The 24,281-nt window shown below is 41.2% G+C and overlaps 2 protein-coding genes across 3 annotated transcripts in view; both read right to left on the bottom strand.

Moving 5' to 3' along the window:
- Nucleotides 1-13,354, bottom strand: part of LOC100487426 (ovostatin-like) — a 45,046-nt gene extending 31,692 nt beyond the window's left edge. Inside the window, exons 1-5 of one of the 2 annotated variants that reach the window (XM_031906023.1) lie at nt 13,089-13,354; nt 1,215-1,398; nt 702-858; nt 146-198; nt 14-34 (exon numbers count right to left, since the gene is read on the bottom strand). In XM_031906023.1, coding sequence (XP_031761883.1) covers nt 14-34; nt 146-198; nt 702-858; nt 1,215-1,398; nt 13,089-13,168 — 495 coding nt within the window. In that variant the 5' untranslated portion in view covers nt 13,169-13,354. The remainder of the gene's footprint in view (nt 1-13; nt 35-145; nt 199-701; nt 859-1,214; nt 1,399-13,088) is intronic. The other variant, XM_018089787.2, reaches the window with a different exon arrangement.
- Nucleotides 13,355-17,425: 4,071 nt separating this feature from the next.
- LOC100487580 (ovostatin) overlaps nt 17,426-24,281 on the bottom strand; it is a 44,720-nt gene continuing 37,864 nt past the window's right edge. The window contains exons 28-37 of the mRNA XM_031905760.1: nt 23,504-23,578; nt 22,982-23,144; nt 22,301-22,521; nt 21,950-22,165; nt 20,929-21,053; nt 20,464-20,554; nt 20,075-20,137; nt 19,263-19,365; nt 19,032-19,086; nt 17,426-17,728 (exon numbers count right to left, since the gene is read on the bottom strand). Of these exons, the coding sequence (XP_031761620.1) occupies nt 19,043-19,086; nt 19,263-19,365; nt 20,075-20,137; nt 20,464-20,554; nt 20,929-21,053; nt 21,950-22,165; nt 22,301-22,521; nt 22,982-23,144; nt 23,504-23,578 (1,101 nt within the window). The 3' untranslated portion in view covers nt 17,426-17,728; nt 19,032-19,042. The remainder of the gene's footprint in view (nt 17,729-19,031; nt 19,087-19,262; nt 19,366-20,074; nt 20,138-20,463; nt 20,555-20,928; nt 21,054-21,949; nt 22,166-22,300; nt 22,522-22,981; nt 23,145-23,503; nt 23,579-24,281) is intronic.

Below are 24,281 nucleotides of genomic sequence, written 5' to 3'. Positions count from 1 at the left end.
TATGTGTACTCACCGTTAAATAGATTAGCGTATACTGGGGAAAGAGTAAAAAAAAGGAGAACATTAGGCTTTTATGCAGACGTAGCTTTCATGGCTAGAAATGATACATTCAAAATGTGCCAAACCTAAAGTGAAAAGCACTCACCGTCTCGGGCACCGGCCGCAGGTTGGGACTTAGTGAAAGGACACGAGCCATCACTGCATGGGATGAGTACAGATTAGCGATGATATTGATAATTCAGCCATGAGTTTTACAACAGGCAGAAGGAAATTGTAAGGTAATGGATAATATGCAGTGTTCCAGCTGCCCATGGACCCAGAGATATGAATGTCACCGCAATGGATTTTGCAGTATGGAGAATGATAAAAACATTAGCAACATCTTGGAGATGAGATTCTTCATTAAAAGATCAATGAGCTTTCCGTCTTTGCATTCAAAGGCAACATTTGGGAAACCTGTCAAGAACATCATCCTCTACTGCTACCATTCCATTATGATTATTAGATTGACTGTACATGTTATTGTTTGGTTGAGCCATAAGACTAAGATGTTAAACCTGCCTGCTTAACAAATCCATTACTGTCTGTGCCTACATGCCAAGTGTAGCCCACCACCCATGGGGCAGAAAATAAATGAAAGCACCATCTACTGGAAGGAGCAGTGACCCACAAGAGAAGGCCAAATCCCCTAACCGCCTTACCTTTTTGTGCTCTCTTGTATATGGGTTTGTCCAGCTGAATGAGGTTGATGTTTTCCATTTTGTCAATCACCACAGGTCTACGCTCCACTATGGTGGAAGTCTTGCCTGTAGCCTCCATAGTAATGAATACAGGGCTTGCTGTCTTAACATCGGGCACCTAGAAGAGACCCAGGCTTATATTCTGCTAATTATCTTTGGTCGCTTTTGAAACAAGGTTTTCAAGGCTTTTTGTTCAGGTCATCCAAGACTAACAACAAATAGCTATCTCTCGTCTTCCCAGTCAAAGCAAAAAGTCTAAAATTCACTTTCAGCTCTTTGATTACTCTTACTGCAGTTGATTGGCCAAAGCTGAATGCTGATCAGTGGCTTTGGGTTACTATTCCTGCATGAAATTACATCCTTATGTATAATTGGGGGTTGATCATTTCTACATGTTATAGAATATACAAGACCTTAAAAACGTGCTCCAACCCCACCTCCTCTTTCCATCTGCAGAAATAAAAGATCACTAACCTTGAAACTTTTGCACTTGAAGACTTCTTTTCCTGTTAACTTATCAGTAAAGATGGTGGTGTTGACTCCACTGACTTCAACGATAACTTTAAGGCTCATGGATTCGGTCAGATCGATAAAGTTGATGCACGCAGTTGCGCTCTCTCCGCTCTTCAGCAGGGCAGGTATGGAAAAAGCATACTGCCTACAGACAGGGCAAGGTTAAATAAAAGGCATTAGAACTGCAGGCTATGGCCAGCCTATCGGAGTGAAGGTAACCTTTCAAAAAGCCAACAAAAGTAGATCATAATCAATCAAAGTTACGACTTTGATTGATTCTGATCTACTTTGTTGGCTTCTTGAAAGGTTACCTTTACTCCGATAGGCTTTGCTGGATAAATATACAAGGGGTTTGTTAGGTAGAGATAAAGAAATTGGAAATATAACCCCAACTTCACCCAGATCTGTTTGCTTGCCAGCGATCTGATGTAACTAAAATGTCAAGAGATAAATCTTGAATATTTTATTACAGCTTTTATATGTCTAATATTAGAGTGGAATTTGCTAAATGATTACTGTATAGATGTGTGTTTCCCACCTGAAGGCCTGCTTCAAGTGGACATCCAAGTCACATTATCTCCCTATAGCAATGCAGAGCTAATTACATACTTGGGTAACATCAGGGAAGGGCAACGCATAATTTCTTTCACAGGGGTCCCATAAGTGGAAGGTATGAAGTAGCAAAAAGTGTAAAGCAAATGGACATGGTGAGTCTTAACATCGTTTCGTCACTCATCCAAGTGACTTCTGTGGAAGAGATGAATGAACACCTTCATAGACACGTTGCACAGTATTTCATTTAGCTCCACACTTGGGTTAGACATTAGAGGAGATACTAGAAGGTTTTTATTTTTTACTTTGCCATCTCAGAATCGAATGTTTAGAGTTGTGACTGCACAGGCCAAGGCTGGAGAGGACACATTTATCTACAAGAACCAGGCACCCAGCCTGGACCCCAGGACAGATCCTAGCTACCATCTACTCATTTCATGTGGATCTACTTCCCTGGCACAGAAAACTGTGCACTGCACTGATAAGCCACAATAGGAATAAAAGTGGTCTGTCGTTGGGACTGTCCTAGCTGTGCTTTAAAACCCAGTAGGTGAGCCTTAGCCTATAGCAAAGTGATAACCAATCGTTAGCTCATGACCAACATGTCACCGCCCCATTTGATGTTGCTCCCAGTGGCCTCAAAGTAGGTGCCCATTTTTAAATTTCTGGCTTGAAGGCAAGTTTTGGAAGCACAAAGACATAGTTTTACTCCAAGAAGAGCCTCCTGCAGGCTAGTAGTCCACATGGGGCTACCAAATAGCCAATCACAGCCCTTTTTTGGCACCCTAAAGAACTTTTTACATCTGAGTGTGACTTATGAGTAAAAAAAGTTGGGGATCCGTGCTATAGTGTATTCCATAGCAGTTTTAGAAGGGAACCTTGTCCTTTACATACAAATGCAGAGTTTGTCTTATCAATCAAAATTCTTTCTGTGAATTAAGACAAAAAGAAAAGAAAGACTGTCAAGAAATGTGATAACTATGCTGTATTGAAAAATAAAAATAAATTAAAAAAAAACCCAAAATACTTTCTGTGTGGATCCAAGTCCCTGGATATAAACACTCTAATCCAGGGGTCCCCAACCACCGGGCCGGGGACCGGTGCCGGGCCGTGGGCTGTGCTGAACTGGGCCACCTCTGGTCCCAATTACCTGTGATCCCAATTCCCTGACAACAGCTATGCGAAGCCCAGGAAGCTTTCTACTGGTTGCAAAAAGGATCAAAGTACTTAAAGCTCCATACTAAGTGTCAGGGGATGTCAGCACTTAGGTGGGAGTAAAAAAAGCAAGGGGGCTGGGCACATTAAGTTGCAGGGAAACAAGGTCAGGTCTCCCACTGATTTTGTATTATAATGAGTATTATACCCACCACTCTTGGTCCTCGGAAAAGTCTTGCTTGAAACCGGTCCGTGGTACAAAAAAGTTGGAGACCACTGCTCTAATCAGAGGTTCTGCACTACGCTCCTGAGCTCCAGTATAGACAAACCAGTCTGTAGTTGGGATCTGATCCAACTGTCCTTTCTCTGCTTTAAACAGCTGAGCTTTAGGCTATGGGGTATTCCCTGAATAAGGAAATCTTTCAGGGTCTCTCCTACACTGCATACAAATGAGGAGCACGTCTTGTTGCTCAAAATGCTTCTCACATAGAGTCTGTAGGGTCTTCCTTTTGCCCAAAAGCTATACATCCAATGTGAGTAGAAAATATGTTCCTGTTTGATTAGGACATACTAGAAAGTCAAAACTTCATGCCCTGATTTTGGTATTAACTGACATTGGTGAAATTAAGGAGCTCGGAGAGGCTCAACACTAGCCTTCCTGTGCTGGAGAAATCCTGATCCTGTTACTTGATAACCAAACCAATGGAGCTTTAAATCTCCTCTAGCAATTTGGCCCATTAGAGAAACAAGGAAACCATACTTACTGTATACACCCACTTGTAATTGTATTATAATATTTAAATCAACAAGTCTCAATCCGGTAACTGTAGCTATAACTCGGGTTACTCCCTAAGGATGAAGCAATCATGGGGGCCCCCCACCCATGTACCTGAGCCTGTAAGGAAGAACATCGGCTATTGTTCAGCCATTGCACAATACAAAGCTTCACCCATAGTCCCCACCATTTTGCTACAGGGCTGACTACAAGTCACTAAGTTAAAACTGCAGAGTGTGCATTCTATAAGAGGGACATCATTGAAACAAAAAGGAAGGTTATGAGCACATTGTATCTTGGCATGCTTGGCATTATTTATTCAGTTACAACATTCAATGCAAATATATCTGTGTAAGTGGCAAAGCAGCAGCGAGTGGGAAACATTCCCACTCCTTGATTATAACTGATTCATCTTATTTATTGGCATCTTCCGTGCCATTTTTCCAAATGCTGTGTCCTGGGAAACATTTACTGTGATTTTTTTTCTATTTGGGAAGTGCGATAGACTTTGCTACATGCACAGGCATACAATTAAAAGGCACATTTACTGTGAAAGAAATGCAGTGCAGAGTCAGTTCCATGTACAACACCCTAGAACCCAAAGCAGGATAAATACAGTGCCAATTCCATGTATAATACCCCAGAACCCACAGCAGGATAAATACAGTGCCAATTCCATGTATAATACCCCAGAACCCACAGCAGGATAAATACAGTGCCATTTCCATGTATAATACCCCAGAACCCACAGCAGGATAAATACAGTGCCAATTCCATGTATAATACCCCAGAACCCAAAGCAGCATAAATACAGTGCCAATTCCATGTATAATATCCCAGAACCCACAGCAGGATAAATACAGTGCCAATTCCATGTATAATACCCCAGAACCCACAGCAGGATAAATACAGGGCCAATTCCATGTATAATACCCCAGAACCCACAGCGGGATAAATACAGTGCCAATTCCATGTATAATACCCCAGAACCCACATCAGACAAATACAGTGCCAATTCCATGTATAATACCCCAGAACCCACAGCAGATAAATACAGTGCCAATTCCATGTATAATACCCCAGAACCCACAGCAGGATAAATACAGTGCCAATTCCATGTATAATACCCCAGAACCCACAGCAGGATAAATACAGTGCCAATTCCATGTATAATACCCCAGAACCCACAGCAGGATAAATACAGTGCCAATTCCATGTATAATACCCCAGAACCCACAGCAGGATAAATACAGTGCCAATTCCATGTATAATACCCCAGAACCCACATCAGATAAATACAGTGCCAATTCCATGTATAATACCCCAGAACCCACAGCAGGATAAATACAGTGCCAATTCCATGTATAATACCCCAGAACCCACAGCGGGATAAATACAGTGCCAATTCCATGTATAATACCCCAGAACCCACAGCGGGATAAATACAGTGCCAATTCCACGTATAATACCCCAGAACCCACAGCAGGATAAATACAGTGCCAATTCCATGTATAATACCCCAGAACCCACAGCAGGATAAATACAGTGCCAATCCCATGTATAATACCCCAGAACCCACATCAGATAAATACAGTGCCAATTCCATGTATAATACCCCAGAACCCACATCAGATAAATACAGTGCCAATTCCATGTATAATACCCAGAACCCACAGCAGGATAAATACAGTGCCAATTCCATGTATAAATCCCCAGACCACAGCAGGATAAATACAGTGCCAATTCCACCGTATAATACCCAGAACTCAAAGCAAGGATAAATACAGTGCCAATTCCATGTATAATACCCCAGAACCCACAGCAGGATCAATACAGTGCCAATTCCATGTATAATACCCCAGAACCCACAGCAGGATAAATACAGTGCCAATTCCACGTATAATACCCCAGAACTCAAAGCAAGGATAAATACAGTGCCAATTCCATGTATAATACCCCAGAACCCACAGCGGGGATAAATACAGTGCCAATTCCCCATGTATAATACCCCAGAACCCACAGCAGGATCAATACAGTGCCAATTCCATGTATATACCCCAGAACCCACAGCAGGATAAATACAGTGCCAATCCCATGTATAATACCCCAGAACCCACAGCAAGCATAAATACAGTGCCAATTCCATGTATAATACCCCAGAACCCACAGCAGGATAAATACAGTGCCAATTCCATGTATAATACGCCCAGAATTCACAGCAGATAAATACAGTGCCAATTCCATGTATAATACCCCAGAACCCACAGCAGGATAAATACAGTGCCATTCCGTGTATAATACCCAGAACCCACAGCAGGATAAATACAGTGCCAATTCCATGTATAATACCCCAGAACCCACAGCAGGATAAATACAGTGCCAATTCCATGTATAATACCCCAGAACCCACAGCAGGATAAATACAGTGCCAATTCCATGTATAATACCCCAGAACCCACAGCAGGATAAATACAGTGCCAATTCCATGTATAATACCCCAGAACCCACAGCAGGATAAATACAGTGCCAATTCCATGTATAATACCCAAGAACCCACAGCAGGATAAATACAGTGCCAATTCCATGTATAATACCAAAGAACCCACAGCAGGATAAATACAGTGCCAATTCCATGTATAATACCCCAGAACCCACAGCAGATAAATACTGTGCCAATTCCATGTATAATACCCCAGAACCCACAGCAGGATAAATACAGTGCCAATTCCATGTATAATACCCCAGAACCCACAGCGGGATAAATACAGTGCCAATTTTATGTATAATACCCCAGAACCCACAGCAGGATAAATACAGTGCCAATTCCATGTATAATACCCCACAACCCACAGCAGGATAAATACAGAGCCAATTTCATGTATTATACCCAGAACACACTGTAGGATAAATATAGTACCAGATATATTGTATGTATAACACGCTTGGAACACGTCACAATAAAAACTGTACCAGTTTCATGTATGGGTATATAATATAAATGGGACAGAGCAGTGGGTATATCATATAAATGGGACAGAGCAGTGGGTATATCATATAAATGGGACAGAGCAGTGGGTATATCATATAAATGGGACAGAGCAGTGGGTATATATAATATAAATGGGACAGAGCAGTGGGTATATATAATATAAATGGGACAGAGCAGAGGCTATATCATATAAATGGGGCAGAGCAGTGGGTATATCATATAAATGGGGCAGAGCAGTGGGTATATCATATAAATGGGACAGAGCAGTGGGTATATCATATAAATGGGACAGAGCAGTGGGTATATATAATATAAATGGGACAGAGCAGTGGGTATATATAATATAAATGGGAGAGAGCAGTGGGTATATATAATATAAATGGGACAGAGCAGTGGGTATATATAATATAAATGGGAGAGAGCAGTGGGTATATATAATATAAATGGGGCAGAGCAGTGGGTATATATAATATAAATGGGACAGAGCAGTGGGTATATATAATATAAATGGGGCAGAGCAGAGGCTATATCATATAAATGGGGCAGAGCAGTGGGTATATATAATATAAATGGGACAGAGCAGAGGGTATATATAATATAAATGGGGCAGAGCAGAGGCTATATCATATAAATGGGGCAGAGCAGTGGGTATATATAATATAAATGGGACAGAGCAGAGGCTATATCATATAAATGGGGCAGAGCAGTGGGTATATAATATAAATGGGACAGAGCAGATGCTATATCATATAAATGGGACAGAGCAGTGGGTATATAATATAAATGGGACAGAGCAGATGCTATATCATATAAATGGGACAGAGCAGTGGGTATATATAATATAAATGGGGCAGAGCAGTGGGTATACATAATATAAATGGGACAGAGCAGAGGCTATATCATATAAATGGGGCAGAGCAGCGGGTATATAATATAAATGGGACAGAGCAGTGGGTATAAAATATAAATGGGACAGAGGAGTGGGTATATAATATAAATGGGACAGAGCAGTGGGTATATATAATATAAATGGGACAGAGCAGTGGGTATATATAATATAAATGGGACAGAGCAGTAGGTATATATAATATAAATGGGACAGAGCAGTGGGTATATATAATATAAATGGGGCAGAGCAGTGGGTATATATAATATAAATGGGGCAGAGCAGTGGGTATACATAATATAAATGGGACAGAGCAGAGGCTATATCATATAAATGGGGCAGAGCAGCGGGTATATAATATAAATGGGACAGAGCAGTGGGTATAAAATATAAATGGGACAGAGGAGTGGGTATATAATATAAATGGGACAGAGCAGTGGGTATATATAATATAAATGGGACAGAGCAGTGGGGTATATATAATATAAATGGGACAGAGCAGTAGGTATATATAATATAAATGGGACAGAGCAGTGGGTATATATAATATAAATGGGACAGAGCAGTGGGTATATATAATATAAATGGGACAGAGCAGTGGGTATATCATATAAATGGGACAGAGCAGTGGGTATATCATATAAATGGGACAGAGCAGTGGGTATATCATATAAATGGGACAGAGCAGTGGGTATATATAATATAAATGGGACAGAGCAGTGGGTATATATAATATAAATGGGACAGAGCAGAGGCTATATCATATAAATGGGGCAGAGCAGTGGGTATATCATATAAATGGGGCAGAGCAGTGGGTATATCATATAAATGGGACAGAGCAGTGGGTATATCATATAAATGGGACAGAGCAGTGGGTATATATAATATAAATGGGACAGAGCAGTGGGTATATATAATATAAATGGGAGAGAGCAGTGGGTATATATAATATAAATGGGACAGAGCAGTGGGTATATATAATATAAATGGGACAGAGCAGTGGGGTATATATAATATAAATGGGACAGAGCAGTGGGTATATATAATATAAATGGGACAGAGCAGTGGGTATATATAATATAAATGGGACAGAGCAGTGGGTATATCATATAAATGGGACAGAGCAGTGGGTATATCATATAAATGGGACAGAGCAGTGGGTATATCATATAAATGGGACAGAGCAGTGGGTATATATAATATAAATGGGACAGAGCAGTGGGTATATATAATATAAATGGGACAGAGCAGAGGCTATATCATATAAATGGGGCAGAGCAGTGGGTATATCATATAAATGGGGCAGAGCAGTGGGTATATCATATAAATGGGACAGAGCAGTGGGTATATCATATAAATGGGACAGAGCAGTGGGGTATATATAATATAAATGGGACAGAGCAGTGGGTATATATAATATAAATGGGAGAGAGCAGTGGGTATATATAATATAAATGGGACAGAGCAGTGGGTATATATAATATAAATGGGAGAGAGCAGTGGGTATATATAATATAAATGGGGCAGAGCAGTGGGTATATATAATATAAATGGGACAGAGCAGTGGGTATATATAATATAAATGGGGGCAGAGCAGAGCTATATCATATAAATGGGGCAGAGCAGTGGGTATATATAATATAAATGGGACAGAGCAGAGGGTATATATAATATAAATGGGGCAGAGCAGAGGCTATATCATATAAATGGGGCAGAGCAGTGGGTATATATAATATAAATGGGACAGAGCAGAGGCTATATCATATAAATGGGGCAGAGCAGTGGGTATATAATATAAATGGGACAGAGCAGATGCTATATCATATAAATGGGACAGAGCAGTGGTATATAATATAAATGGGACAGAGCAGATGCTATATCATATAAATGGGACAGAGCAGTGGGTATATATAATATAAATGGGGCAGAGCAGTGGGTATACATAATATAAATGGGACAGAGCAGAGGCTATATCATATAAATGGGGCAGAGCAGCGGGTATATAATATAAATGGGACAGAGCAGTGGGTATAAAATATAAATGGGACAGAGGAGTGGGTATATAATATAAATGGGACAGAGCAGTGGGTATATATAATATAAATGGGACAGAGCAGTGGGTATATATAATATAAATGGGACAGAGCAGTAGGTATATATAATATAAATGGGACAGAGCAGTGGGTATATATAATATAAATGGGGCAGAGCAGTGGGTATATATAATATAAATGGGGCAGAGCAGTGGGTATACATAATATAAATGGGACAGAGCAGAGGCTATATCATATAAATGGGGCAGAGCAGCGGGTATATAATATAAATGGGACAGAGCAGTGGGTATAAAATATAAATGGGGACAGAGGAGTGGGTATATAATATAAATGCGGACAGAGCAGTGGGTATATATAATATAAATGGGACAGAGCAGTGGGTATATATAATATAAATGGACAGAGCAGTAGGGTATATATAATATAAATGGGACAGAGCAGTGGGTATATATAATATAAATGGGGCAGAGCAGTGGGTATATATAATATAAATGGGCAGAGCAGTGGGTATATATAATATAAATGGGGCAGAGCAGTGGGTATATATAATATAAATGGGACAGAGCAGAGGCTATATCATATAAATGGGGCAGAGCAGCGGGTATATAATATAAATGGGACAGAGCAGAGGGTATATAATATAAATGGGGCAGAGCAGAGGGTATATAATATAAATGGGGGCAGAGCAGAGGGTATATATAATATAAATGGGGACAGAGCAGTGGGTATATATAATATAAATGGGGCAGAGCAGTGGGTATATATAATATAAATGGGGCAGAGCAGTGGGTATATATAATATAAATGGGAGAGAGCAGAGGGTATATATAATATAAATGGGACAGAGCAGTGGGTATATAATATAAATGGGACAGAGCAGTGGGTATATAATATAAATGGGGCAGAGCAGTGGGTATATATAATATAAATGGGAGAGAGCAGAGGGTATATATAATATAAATGGGGCAGAGCAGAGGGTATATATAATATAAATGGGAGAGAGCAGTGGGTATATATAATATAAATGGGGCAGAGCAGTGGGTATATATAATATAAATGGGGCAGAGCAGAGGGTATATATAATATAAATGGGAGAGAGCAGAGGGTATATATAATATAAATGGGACAGAGCAGTGGGTATATATAATATAAATGGGGCAGAGCAGTGGGTATATATAATATAAATGGGGCAGAGCAGTGGGTATATATAATATAAATGGGGCAGAGCAGAGGGTATATATAATATAAATGGGAGAGAGCAGAGGGTATATATAATATAAATGGGACAGAGCAGTGGGTATATATAATATAAATGGGAGAGAGCAGTGGGTATATAATATAAATGGGGCAGAGCAGAGGGTATATAATATAAATGGGGCAGAGCAGAGGGTATATATAATATAAATGGGACAGAGCAGTGGGTATATATAATATAAATGGGACAGAGCAGTGGGTATATAATATAAATGGGGCAGAGCAGAGGGTATATATAATATAAATGGGGCAGAGCAGTGGGTATATATAATATAAATGGGAGAGAGCAGAGGGTATATATAATATAAATGGGACAGAGCAGAGGGTATATATAATATAAATGGGAGAGAGCAGAGGGTATATATAATATAAATGTGGCAGAGCAGTGGGTATATATAATATAAATGGGGCAGAGCAGTGGGTATATATAATATAAATGGGGCAGAGCAGAGGGTATATATAATATAAATGGGAGAGAGCAGTGGGTATATATAATATAAATGGGACAGAGCAGTGGGTATATAATATAAATGGGAGAGAGCAGTGGGTATATATAATATAAATGGGACAGAGCAGAGGGTATATAATATAAATGGGAGAGAGCAGTGGGTATATATAATATAAATGGGAGAGAGCAGAGGGTATATATAATATAAATGGGACAGAGGAGTGGGTATATAATATAAATGGGACAGAGCAGTGGGTATATAATATAAATGGGAGAGAGCAGTGGGTATATAATATAAATGGGAGAGAGCAGTGGGTATATAATATAAATGGGGCAGAGCAGTGGGTATATAATATAAATGGGACAGAGCAGTGGGTATATAATATAAATGGGACAGAGCAGTGGGTATATAATATAAATGGGAGAGAGCAGTGGGTATATATAATATAAATGGGAGAGAGCAGTGGGTATATAATATAAATGGGAGAGAGCAGTGGGTATATATAATATAAATGGGACAGAGCAGAGGGTATATAATATAAATGGGAGAGAGCAGTGGGTATATATAATATAAATGGGAGAGAGCAGAGGGTATATATAATATAAAATGGGGACAGAGGAGTGGATATATAATATAAATGGGACAGAGCAGTGGGTATATAATATAAATGGGAGAGAGCAGTGGGTAATAATATAATGGGGCAGAGCATGGGTATATAATATAAATGGGACAGAGCAGTGGGTATATAATATAAATGGGACAGAGCAGTGGGTATATAATATAAATGGGAGAGAGCAGTGGGTATATATAATATAAATGGGAGAGAGCAGTGGGTTATATATAATATAAATGGGGCAGAGCAGTGGTATATATAATATAAATGGGAGAGAGCAGTGGGTATATATAATATAAATGGGGCAGAGCAGTGGGTATATAATATAAATGGGGCAGAGCAGTGGGTATATAATATAAATGGGAGAGAGCAGTGGGTATATATAATATAAATGGGAGAGAGCAGTGGGTATATAATATAAATGGGGCAGAGCAGTGGGTATATAATATAAATGGGGCAGAGAGCAGTGGGTATATAATATAAATGGGGGCAGAGCAGTGGGTATATAATATAAATGGGGCAGAGCAGTGGGTATATAATATAAATGGGAGAGAGCAGTGGGTATATATAATATAAATGGGGCAGAGCAGTGGGTATATAATATAAATGGGGCAGAGCAGTGGGTATATATAATATAAAATGGGGCAGGAGCAGTGGGTATATAATATAAATGGGCAGAGCAGTGGGTATATAATATAAATGGGAGAGAGCAGTGGGTAATAATATAAATGGGGAGAGCAGTGGGTATATAATATAAATGGGGCAGAGCAGTGGGTATATAATATAAATGGGACAGAGCAGTGGGTATATATAATATAAATGGGACAGAGCAGTGGGTATATAATATAAATGGGACAGAGCAGTGGGTATATATAATATAAATGGGACAGAGCAGTGGGTATATATAATATAAATGGGACAGAGCAGTGGGTATATATAATATAAATGGGACAGAGCAGTGGGTATATATAATATAAATGGGACAGAGCAGTGGGTATATAATATAAATGGGAGAGAGCAGAGGGTACAGAAGGGAAATGGAGAATACACTTTATAGTGAGAGTTGAGGAGTTGCTGTATTACTGTGGGTAATTAATGTTGCACTTACTGCTTAGCTGCCCCTCCAGCGATGATGCCCAGAAGGCACAGGAGGAGCCCCCCCCTGGGAGACACTGGGACACTGTGCATCACGGCTGCCCCTCAGCTCTGTACCTGACACACTGTACCTGCCCTGCCCACACTTCCTGCCTTTATTCACCTGCCGGGGGGGCGGGGCCGCCAGTCAGTCAGGAGCTGCCGGGAGCCAAATCCTGCTCCGAGCGATAACAAAACCCAACTGCTCCCTCCAGTGCCAACTAAATGGCCAGGGAGAGATAGAGGGAGAAATCCAGTGACCTTTATGGGGATTAGCGCATAGGAGTCAGGTGACCCCCCCCCTGTCAGTGTCTGTATGAAACACCTGAGAGTGACTTGGTATCACCCAGCAATGAGCGCCACTAAACAGCGAGCCTGTATCATATTGCCTGGCATGGGGGGGCAGGCTGAACTGGAGCATTGGACCGTAACAGTAGCGCATTGTTACAGGTGATAAAAAGCCTAAACCACTTAGTGGAAGGGGGGGGGGGGTGCCAATTTGTCAGGCACCTCCAAAATAAATACCTCATAACCCACCCAGTTACACCCCTGGCATGTCTCTTGCCCCCCCTACTGAAGTACAGAGTTTGGGTGAGTCCTTTACTCTGTAAGATTTATATCCCCTCACACTGTACAGATCACACTAAGTTGCATATAGCAGCATTGGAGACAATGGGGGGGGGGCTGGAAATACATTTTCCCTCAGATATATTTCTTAGTCTCATTGTTAGGGCTGTGTCACACAGATTTATTGTACCATGGGCAGGTCTCTGTGACATGAAGTTCAGACCTGCCTCATAGAAAAATGTGTTTTATAATACAGTATGTGGGGGCAAAGCAGGACTGGGGGGTTCGTTTGGAGCAAACGTGCAGATTCCAGGAATTGTTTCTGCATCTTAGGGGCCTAATAGTCTGTGTAAAACAAAATTTCTCAAAAAGTGTAAAAAGCTGTGTAAAAGAATTGGCGAATTTCACCATCCAAACCCCAAGCTTTATGCCATTACTTTACGTAAGGTCTGGTGGGATAAACACGTAAAGAAATGATGTCAGGCGATGTGTGAAGCGTTTATACAGCATAATAAATAGGCGCCTAGTGTTTCCTATAGACTCCTGTGAGTATGGGCTAAGGGGGCCCCTGGAACTATAGCGGGGTGACTGTTACCCCAATGTTTCTATATATCTGTAACCTTGTTATGGGCTAAGGGGGCCCAGCCTGAAGGCCAGTTAGGGGGGGATTTGGGGTGAGTGCTTATTTGTGCCCTGGGTACCCCTGGAACTATAGCAGGGTGACTGTTACCCCAATGTTTCTATATATCTGTAACCTTGTTATGGGCTAAGGGGACCCAGCCTGAAGGACAGTTAGGGGGGGATTTGGGGTGAGTGCTTATTTGTGCCCTGGGTACCCCTGGAACTATAGCGGGGTGACTGTTACCCCAATGTTTCTATATCTCTGTAACCTTGTTATGGGCTAAGGGGGCCCAGCCTGCAGGCCAGTTAGGGGGGATTTGGGGTGAGTGCTTATTTGTGCCCTGGGTACCCCTGGAACTATAGCGGGGTGACTGTTACCCCAATGTTTCTATATATCTGTAACCCTGTTATGGGCTAAGGGGGCCCAGCCTGAAGGCCAGTTAGGGGGGGATTTGGGGGTGAGTGCTTATTTGTGCCCTGGGTACCCCTGGAACTATAGCGGGGTGACTGTTACCCCAATGTTTCTATATATCTGTAACCTTGTTATGGGCTAAGGGGGCCCAGCCTGCAGGCCAGTTAGGGGGGATTTGGGGTGAGTGCTTATTTGTGCCCTGGGTACCCCTGGAACTATAGCAGGGTGACTGTTACCCCAATGTTTCTATATATCTGTAACCCTGTTATGGGCTAAGGGGGCCCAGCCTGAAGGCCAGTTAGGGGGGGATTTGGGGTGAGTGCTTATTTGTGCCCTGGGTACCCCTGGAACTATAGCGGGGTGACTGTTACCCCAATGTTTCTATATATCTGTAACCTTGTTATGGGCTAAGGGGGCCCAGCCTGAAGGCCAGTTAGGGGGGGATTTGGGGTGAGTGCTTATTTGTGCCCTGGGTACCCCTGGAACTATAGCGGGGTGACTGTTACCCCAATGTTTCTATATATCTGTAACCTTGTTATGGGCTAAGGGGGCCCAGCCTGAAGGCCAGTTAGGGGGGCATTTGGGGTGAGTGCTTATTTGTGCCCTGGGTACCCCTGGAACTATAGCAGGGTGACTGTTACCCCAATGTTTCTATATATCTGTAACCTTGTTATGGGCTAAGGGGGCCCAGCCTGAAGGCCAGTTAGGGGGGATTTGGGGTGAGTGCTTATTTGTGCCCTGGGTACCCCTGGAACTATAGCGGGGTGACTGTTTCTATGTATATGTAACCATGTTACCCAGTGCTGTGTGAAAAGGCTGCTGGTGCAAGAGACGGGGAGTCAATGGGAAGGTAGCTGGCACCTTCAAGTGAGTGATTTATACAAAACAAACACTGTATTTCTATTAACTATAAGTTATACTCTCCTTACAAAGTAAATACAGCGAGAACATTCCAAAAGATTCTGAACCACAAGTTCTTTTGAAGTGCCACCTTTCTGCTAAAAACCCAGCGCTGACATTTATAATACACGGAGACTGGAGAGCAATGAATCTGTTATAGAGAAAATTTCATGTCATTCCCTGTTTAACTGCAATCTCACTTCTGACCACTAGGTGTGATTTTTCCTTCTTTGCCTGATTAAATGTTCCTCTTGGTTCGACATCACGCGATTCAGCTCCTCTTGTTCCCACAGACTCCGAAGTACGATCCTAACATAAGTGCAATCCATTGGATCACAAAATAAACAGAGTCTCTTTCTTTTCTAGGAGAAAATCCATAGAGATAATGTATTGCTTTGCCCAACTGGTCTGTATAATGCCCTGCCAATTCTTTTCCCAATTTACAAGCTATAACAACAGTGCTATCCATAAGCTGTTCATATAGCCTGCACTGTTCTCCCATTTTTCACCTTAATTATTTCTACTAGACCTGTTAATAGAATCTTCATCTTCTTATTTTACAGATGAGTGAGTTGACCTAAATCTCAGAGGACTGGTGATCCTTCAGGTGGGTAGCATTGGTCTTCTAATGTATCTTATCTGATGAAGGATGAACTAAGAAACCCTGAGCTTTACCGTTTTGCACTCTACTAGCCCCACATTCTATATCGTCAGTTATGAGTAGGATCCTATTCAATGGCTGCACACTGCTGGCTGGTCTGGGTGTGAGTTGAAAATATGTGTATAGGGTAAGATATGGGTTTATTTAATTTCACATAAAAAACAGCAGAGAGGAAATTATCAGTTATTTATTCCTTGAAGCTGAAAAGTTGGTATCCAGATGGGGAATGTTCTCAGTGCTGTAGTGGTGTCACCAACAACAGTGTAACCAAGGGTTATGACCATCCTAACCCACAAGTCCTTGCCACCACCCACTGAATATCTAGTGCAAAAGTTTTGAAAATATTGATATCAATAATTCCCCTTGCAACTAGGCTTGCTTCTTTCCCGTTTACCTAAAGGAATGTTCCGTTTCAATGAATGATGATGGTAGATCATCAAAACCTTTACAATTTTGTAATAAGGAAACCAGTGATCATAATATTATAGTAACAACTGCCTGGATAAGCCACAAGATAATCAATGGAATATTGTACAGTATCCTCTTATGAAATATCTAGATCATGGTTACCTGTGAATCTTCCATGGTATCTATAAGACATCACATTACTTCTACTTTGCTTATTCGGCTACCGACCCCTCTGGATATTTGCCCTTTCTCCTATAACTTCTTCCTGTTTTAGTTCTGCTTCTTGATGGCTCCATTCACAATCATAATTTAGATCACAATCACGGGGGGGGGGGGGGGTTGCCTTACTTTTGGCATCCCCTAGTGATCCAGCCTTTCCTTCTTCTTTAATTCTTTAATTAAGAAGTTTCTTTCTAGTGGTGTCTTATATAGAGGTGGGTTTTGAGGTTCTCCTTGTTTGCTTCCACCAATAAGAACAAATGAGGAGATCTCTTGTGAGTAGTATTGCCACTAATTTCTAAGGGTAGCTGTGCGTCTCTGGGCCCACAAGTTCTTCAAAGTGGTCCTTGAGGAGACCATATAATAGTATGTTTGTGCTTTTTATATTACAGACCAGTCAGTTGACCACAAACCTCATGACCAGCAAGCCTTTAGTTGGCTGTAACTGGACTACAAACATATCTTGCTTAAATGGCTAAGGCGGACATGTGTCAAGGCTGAATGAAGACGTTAAAATATATGGTAAGGTTAGATAAAGTATTTTTTTTATTTCTTTTGACCCACCCATTACTAGAGCAATATCCATTCTTTAGATCTCCATTCCCCCCAAAACCCCAGTGTTTAGTTAGTTGGCCATATTTATTTCAGACAAAAAACAGAGAGGAAATTATCAGTTACTTATTCGTTATAAAATCTTTTTTAAGCTGAAAAGGTGAGTAGATGAGCAATGTTCTAGGTGCTGTAGTGGTGTCACGGCAAGTAAACTGCAGAAAAACCAATGTTTCTTTCATTGATGATTGACGGACCAGGCATTCGCTAGCCACTTCTGTAAATAGTCAAACAGGGTGTTAGAGTCAGAAGATAACATTATGTCACTAATGTGCCACTATATATCTGTTTGTACAGGTTATTGGTTCTGTAATTTATAACTGCCCCAACTCCAGGGACCTGTGACTGATTCTTCTGCTCTGAAGGAACTTTGACGGAGCTTTAATCTTTGCCTCTATGGCTCACTTCTACTAAGCCTTACTGCTACTACTGCACCGCATCTTCTACATACTTTTTTATTGTTTCTGCATCCCTTTGTAAAGACACATCAGACTAAATACCAGAACATATTTAATCCTGCTTCTCAACACAGTGTCACAAAGTTGATATCATGGACCAGGGTCGGACTGGCCCCCCGGGACACTGGGAAAAATCCCGGTAAGCTCCAACCCTGTTGGGCCATGCCACCTGCCTGCAAGCCAGCTGCCCTCAGCCACCACCAGTCCCCACAGTAGAATCGACAACCATCTTAATTTTTAACAGTGTCATAAGTAGCGATTACGGCGGTGGTAGTGGGCCCTTAGGTTGCTGGGTGGCAGGCTCCAGACTCAGGTACCCGGTGTACCCCAAACAACCCAGTCTGATTCTGTCATGGACCAATATGACCTTAGGTTTATCAAAGTATCTTGGAATGGTGCAATCAATTTCTATTGATTCAATAAATATCGATTAAACTGAAATTTATCATGGCCAGAACCTTCAAAATTTGTTATCCCAAACTAGAAAAAGGATGTAGGATGGATGTAGGATTTTGAATCCCATAGAAGGCCCTGATAAATATTTTGATGAATATTTATCAAATGAAAGGATTCTTTGAAGATCAATCACTATAAGATTCATAAAACGTCATTCCAATACTAAAGGAGCTGATCAACTTTGATGAATCCAAAGTGTTAATCATGTATTATTTACCCCTGGGTTTAAATGTTGGTTGACATGGAAGAGGTACACGTCAAAACAGTGAATTTTTCTTTAATGGTTGAAGACTTAGCCTTATGGAACATGAGAAATGGCGGATAAGACAGCCTGTAATGCTCTTTCATGAGTACTGAGAGCAGAAATATTGCCATGGTACTTTGGGACTGCCAGGACCATCTGCTCTGTGATTATTAGTAGTTATTTAAAGCTTCTACACTGGCACTGATGCCCTACAGTCTAGGGCCTACACACTCAAATAGCTTCATCCAGGCCTTCTTCTCCAAAGAAATAAGGTCATTGCATGTAGTAAGATTTGTTGCGGTGGGAGATCTTATTCACATAGGGACAATGGTTTGAGTCAAGAGTGGCTGCCATGACATTACCTGCAGGGTGACTAGTGAGAGCATGGATGTCTGACTTCTACAACTGCATTCTCATCTGTAAGAGAGATCAGAAAAACACATGAAAAGACCTGAAGGGAGTGAGTGCTTTTCATCACATTACTCTCATTTTTTTTCTATACAGCACAAACAAGAGACAGCTAAAGAAATGTCCCTTTTCAGCCTCAACTACAGTGTAACTGTTCATAACAATATAACTACAGGTAGCTTTACCTTGGTCATAGTAGTCATAGACATATATAGACTGCGGCTGGAAATTCTGCACTCTGTTGCCCATCTCAAGACTCACTGGCAAAGAAATGGGTTCTCGTTGTACCTGAAAAGAAAGAAGAAGGTAAGATAGCAACAGTAGACAAAAGCCAAACAGAGGTAGAAGGGAGGAACTGAGTTGAGTGTTAAAGACCATCCAGAGAAGGTGGGAAATGGTACTGGGGAAAAAAGAAAGAGAAAACTAAGGAAAGTTAGAGCAGGGGTGTTTTCAGTATTTTCCCCATAACAAAATCCATCAGCCTTAAAGCTCCTGTCAAAAAGTAATACGGCTCTTCACTGGCCATTTTATAAGGCTGTTCCATGGCATGAGAGAATATTACTGGACAATAAGCTCCACCAAGTTGCACTGGCCATATAGCAACGGTTGACAAAGATATGTTACTTGCTGATTTGTTTGCTGATACATTTGCGTGCACAGAACATGCATTCTTGTTGCAAATGCTGCTCAATTATGGGTCTGAGGAGCAATGGGCACAGGGATTATTATGTGGAAATGTTGTGATGAATGTGTGATTAAAAGAGTCAAATAAAGGGAAACTATTTTCTATTATGAACACGGTAGTAAGATATAAGCTGCTAGGACAAAACATGAAGAGTGAAAAACAGTTGCCTGGCACTACAGAATAGGCAGTAGGTAAGGCAGAAGGTGAGGATAGCAGATGTATAAGGTTATGGGCGAGCCAGTCTTATAGAAATATACTGCATGTATGTAGAAAAGAGGGGTAAAAAGCTCACATTCACACTTGATGACTTACAGAACTCAGGTAAATAATCAGGTGGTTATTGATCTGTTCCACTTTGGGGACTTGTTGTCTTAACTGTGGAGAGAAGAAAATGATATGTGAGGGGGGTAAAGGTTTAGTATGTTTACCTCTAACCTTGTCATTAACCAGAGTGGTTGTGAAGTGTTGAACTCCAAAGTGGGTCTTGAACCTTAAAAGAGGAGGTATCTACAGGTAGTAAGACACAAGCAAGTATTCTTAGATCTGATGAACCTGTATAATGTACTCTAAACCAATAGTTCCATCCTCCTAAACCCCCCTTTTTCATCCTAACCTGATGTACATCAACATACCCTTGATATATGTTACTTATATCCCATAGGTTTGCCCCTAATGGCGTTGCCCTGGAGTTTATCTCATACCTGGAGAAGTGACTGGTATTGCACCGAGTATCCTGACAACAACTTCATGTCTACAACCGCCATGTTGGACTGGTTCTTTCTTCCATTGTAACTGCAACAGAGACAAGAGGTCAGAGGCCGGTAGAATAGCAGGAAGGTAGCAGATACACCCTGTATTACACAGCACTTCACACTTTGTTTGTAAGTACATGAGTCTGCCATATAAGGTCCATGGGTGTCCACATACAGTACATGTCCTTTACTAGCATGTTTTCTACTGCAATAATCGCTTTTTTTATAAGCACGGATTTTGTAAAATTAGCAACAATTTGGGATTGAAACAATTTTGCCTTTTCTTACTCTACAGAAATCACTGCTGTCCTTAGAAACTATAATATGAAATCCATATGGAGTGTACTTTCCTACAAGGCCAGAAAAATAACAAAATACAGAAGGAAGTCAATGAAGATGAAGGGTTACACTTACCTTAATGTGAGGTTGATGGGGATGATGAAAGCCGCACCATTGATACAGGACCCAGATGATGTATTTACAGACAGGGAGAATGTTGAATTCTTTCTCACCACTGGGACATTGTATTTCACTGTGCTCTGTGAGAGGAGATCACCAGGACAGAAGCTGTAATAGTTATCCTAATCTTTTGTTTTTAATCATTTCAAATTGTAATTGTGCAGAATCAGTAACTTGTAACCCTACCCACCAGGGAATTCCTGCCCTAATGTGACGGTTATCGGCCACTGGGGATCCTGGTTCTAATGGCACACTATTGCCCTCAGCAGGAAGTTTATGTTCTAATGAGATAATGTTGCCCCATAGGAGGGAATTTCTGTTCTAATGGGACACTGTTACCCCCAGCAGAAAGTTTCTGTCCTAATGAGACAATGTTGATCTAGTAGAGGATTCCTGTGCTAATGGGACACTATTGCCCTTGTAGAGGATTCCTGTTCTTATAGGACACTGTTGCCCCTAGTAGAGGGTTCCTGTTCTAAAGGGACTCTGTTATCCTCAGCAGGTTCTATTCTAATGGGACACTGTTGCCCTCAGAAGGAAGTTTTATTCTAATGGGACACTGTTGCCCCCATAAGAGGATTCCTGTCCTAATGGGACGTTGTTGCCCCTAGTAGAGGATTCCAGTTCTAATGGGACACTGTTGCCCCTAGTAGAGGATTCCAGTTCTAATGGGACACTGTTGCCCCTAGTAGAGGATTCTAGTTCTAATGGGACACTGTTGCCCCTAGTAAAGGATTCCTGTTCTAATGGCACACTATTGCCCTCAGCAGCATGTTTCTGTTCTTATTGGATACTGTTGCCTCTATACGAGGATTCCTGTTCTAACAGGACACTGTTGCCCTCAGGAGGAGGTTTCTGTTCTAACAGGACACTGTTGCCCTCAGGAGGAGGTTTCTATTCTAATGGGACACTGTTACCCCTAGTAAAGGGTTCCTATTCTAATGGGGCATTGTTGATTGCATGAGGGGGTTCCTACCTGTATCAGGCAGCAGCCATTCCCACTAACACCAAATGAGTAGTTTCCTTGTTGGCTCGGCAGCATGCGTCTCTGTACCAGAAGCCTGTTGCTTGGCTGCACATTAAAAGTGGCAATCACTTGTCTTGCCAGAGAAACTGTGACACGATTGGTGGCCCCTTTCTTGTATACTAGGCAGCTGTATTCAGCGAGAGCCTGCAGGGCCACTACGGTGTCCTGGAATAAAGGGAGGGTTTTAGAAGGTAAAATTTACTTACAAGTTAAAAAAATAACCAAACATGTTCATCTGGTTTTCATATTATTTGATTTTAGTTCTCCTTGTTTGCCTCCTACAGAGGAATCATTACTTACTGCAGTTGATCGAAAGCCTCCTTGAGAATTCTGCTGCCGAACCAACCACACTGCAATCTGGGTCATATAGGACTTTTCCTCTTGCGATGGGGCGGGTCCCTTAGTGAACCCCAACAGGACATAACCTGTAATCTCTATATCAGCTGAAGGAGGGGGGGCATAGAAAAATGGGTACTTCTCTGCGATTGGCTTGTCAGTTTGCTCCCAGTGGATGCCACCATCTGGTTGGATAGTGGGAAACAGATACACAAATGTTACCAAAACTATTCACTGCATGGAACTGCAAAGCATCTATAGGTCCTAATTTTGGCAGGGCAGTAAAGAATTCTGGACTCCTAAAGGGGGTTTACAAGAGGGTAAGAGGGGTTTTAGGTGGATCAGGGACATGCCTGGACATGGCTTGTGTGGGTTGGTACGTATGAACAAGTTACCACCTAAGGATTACTCAGTTAAGAAGTAATTAAGTCCCATGAACAGGAGATTTATCCTACTCCAATTTATATATTCTAACTTGCTTAGCTATAAAAAACTGCTTTTATTATCCATCCACCCATTGTCCTGGTCTTCACCAAGCCTACCCAGCCTACCCTAAAACCATTTTCTTGCCAAGAGGTTCTGCTCAATTTCACTGTGAATCTAAGAAAGACAGCTGATAATCTAACGTCCCTGGGAAATTCTTACTTTCGTGAATTGCCAATTTCTTCAGTTTAGCCAATGTAGCATTCCTCCTCTCTTCATTCCCAGATAAACTGAATGCGTAGAAGAGCAAAGCCAGGTTATACAGCGTTTGCTCTCTCCTGGATGCTGCGTCCAGGCAGCCCAGGCCATTACGCAGAAGGGTTTGCTGGAGATAGAATGAGGTAGGCATTAGTGTTGGTCAACATATAGACTGGAGCTAAGATATATAGACATCTTTGAGGAGTTCCATGACCATGGAACCATGGTCTTTACCATGGAACTTGGAGGTGGCATTAGAGTTGGTCAACATATGGACTGGAGCTAAGATATATAGGTCTTTACCATGGAACTTGGAGGGGACTTCTAATATCCTTACATTTTAACCTGAGAGTTTTAATGAGCCACTTGAGCCAAGCTACTTCTATAGTCAGTAGGGTGAACTAATGTGAGATGAGAGTAGGTCTCCTTGTGTGGCTGAACTGAATGTGAATTTTAGTTTGACTCTCAAATACACTGGGCACTTACCGCTCCTGGGTAGTTCGTCTCCATCAGAATTGCAACCACATAGGCCGTAAAGCTGATTTCATTTTCAGCGCCACCCTGTAGGATAAAATGTTACCTCCATCATACTTCAGCATTTATATGGCAAACGGCTATACCTCCTCATTGTCCAAGTGGCTTATTGACAGATATAAACTACACATATCACAGAGGTGTTCAATAATGGTTAAACAATATTGCACCTCTACAAGACACCCACAAATGTTGCTGTTGTCTCTGCTGTTGACCTATCTAGTTATTATATTGAAATGGACACACATTTAGCAACTATCTACACATAATTGGTGTGAAAGCGAGTCCCTAATATTTGGTTTTCTGGCGGCTCTCTCTCTCTTAAGCTAGCCATACAGGCACCGATAAAATCATATGAAACCTAGTTTTCGGACTGTGTTTGGGCTCAGAATTATTATCCCGATAATTTTCATACCATGGCAATTGGTCATTTAGTCGATTGTCTGGGGTAAGAAAATGTTGGTTGGAAAACAATAAAATCTGTGCATGTATTGTGTATCTGGTAATATCTTTGGGGTTCCTACAATGGTAATCACTTCCATACGATTGGTGTCTGCCAACTATTACATGTTCAAAACATCCTCCCATTTGATATTTTTAGGGCTTTATCCTACAATTTTAGTATGAATGTGAGTTTTAGATTAGTTTAGTTGCGTTTAAAATGTACAACTGATATCTGAATGTTTGTTGGAAGAAGACTAAAATCTGAACATGTATGGCAAGGTAAACT

Source organism: Xenopus tropicalis, chromosome 7 (genome assembly GCF_000004195.4).
Source record: "Xenopus tropicalis strain Nigerian chromosome 7, UCB_Xtro_10.0, whole genome shotgun sequence".
NCBI classification, from domain to species: Eukaryota; Metazoa; Chordata; class Amphibia; order Anura; family Pipidae; genus Xenopus; species Xenopus tropicalis.
The sequence above is the reverse complement of the archived record's forward strand: the minus strand, read 5'-3'. Positions and strand labels throughout refer to the sequence as shown.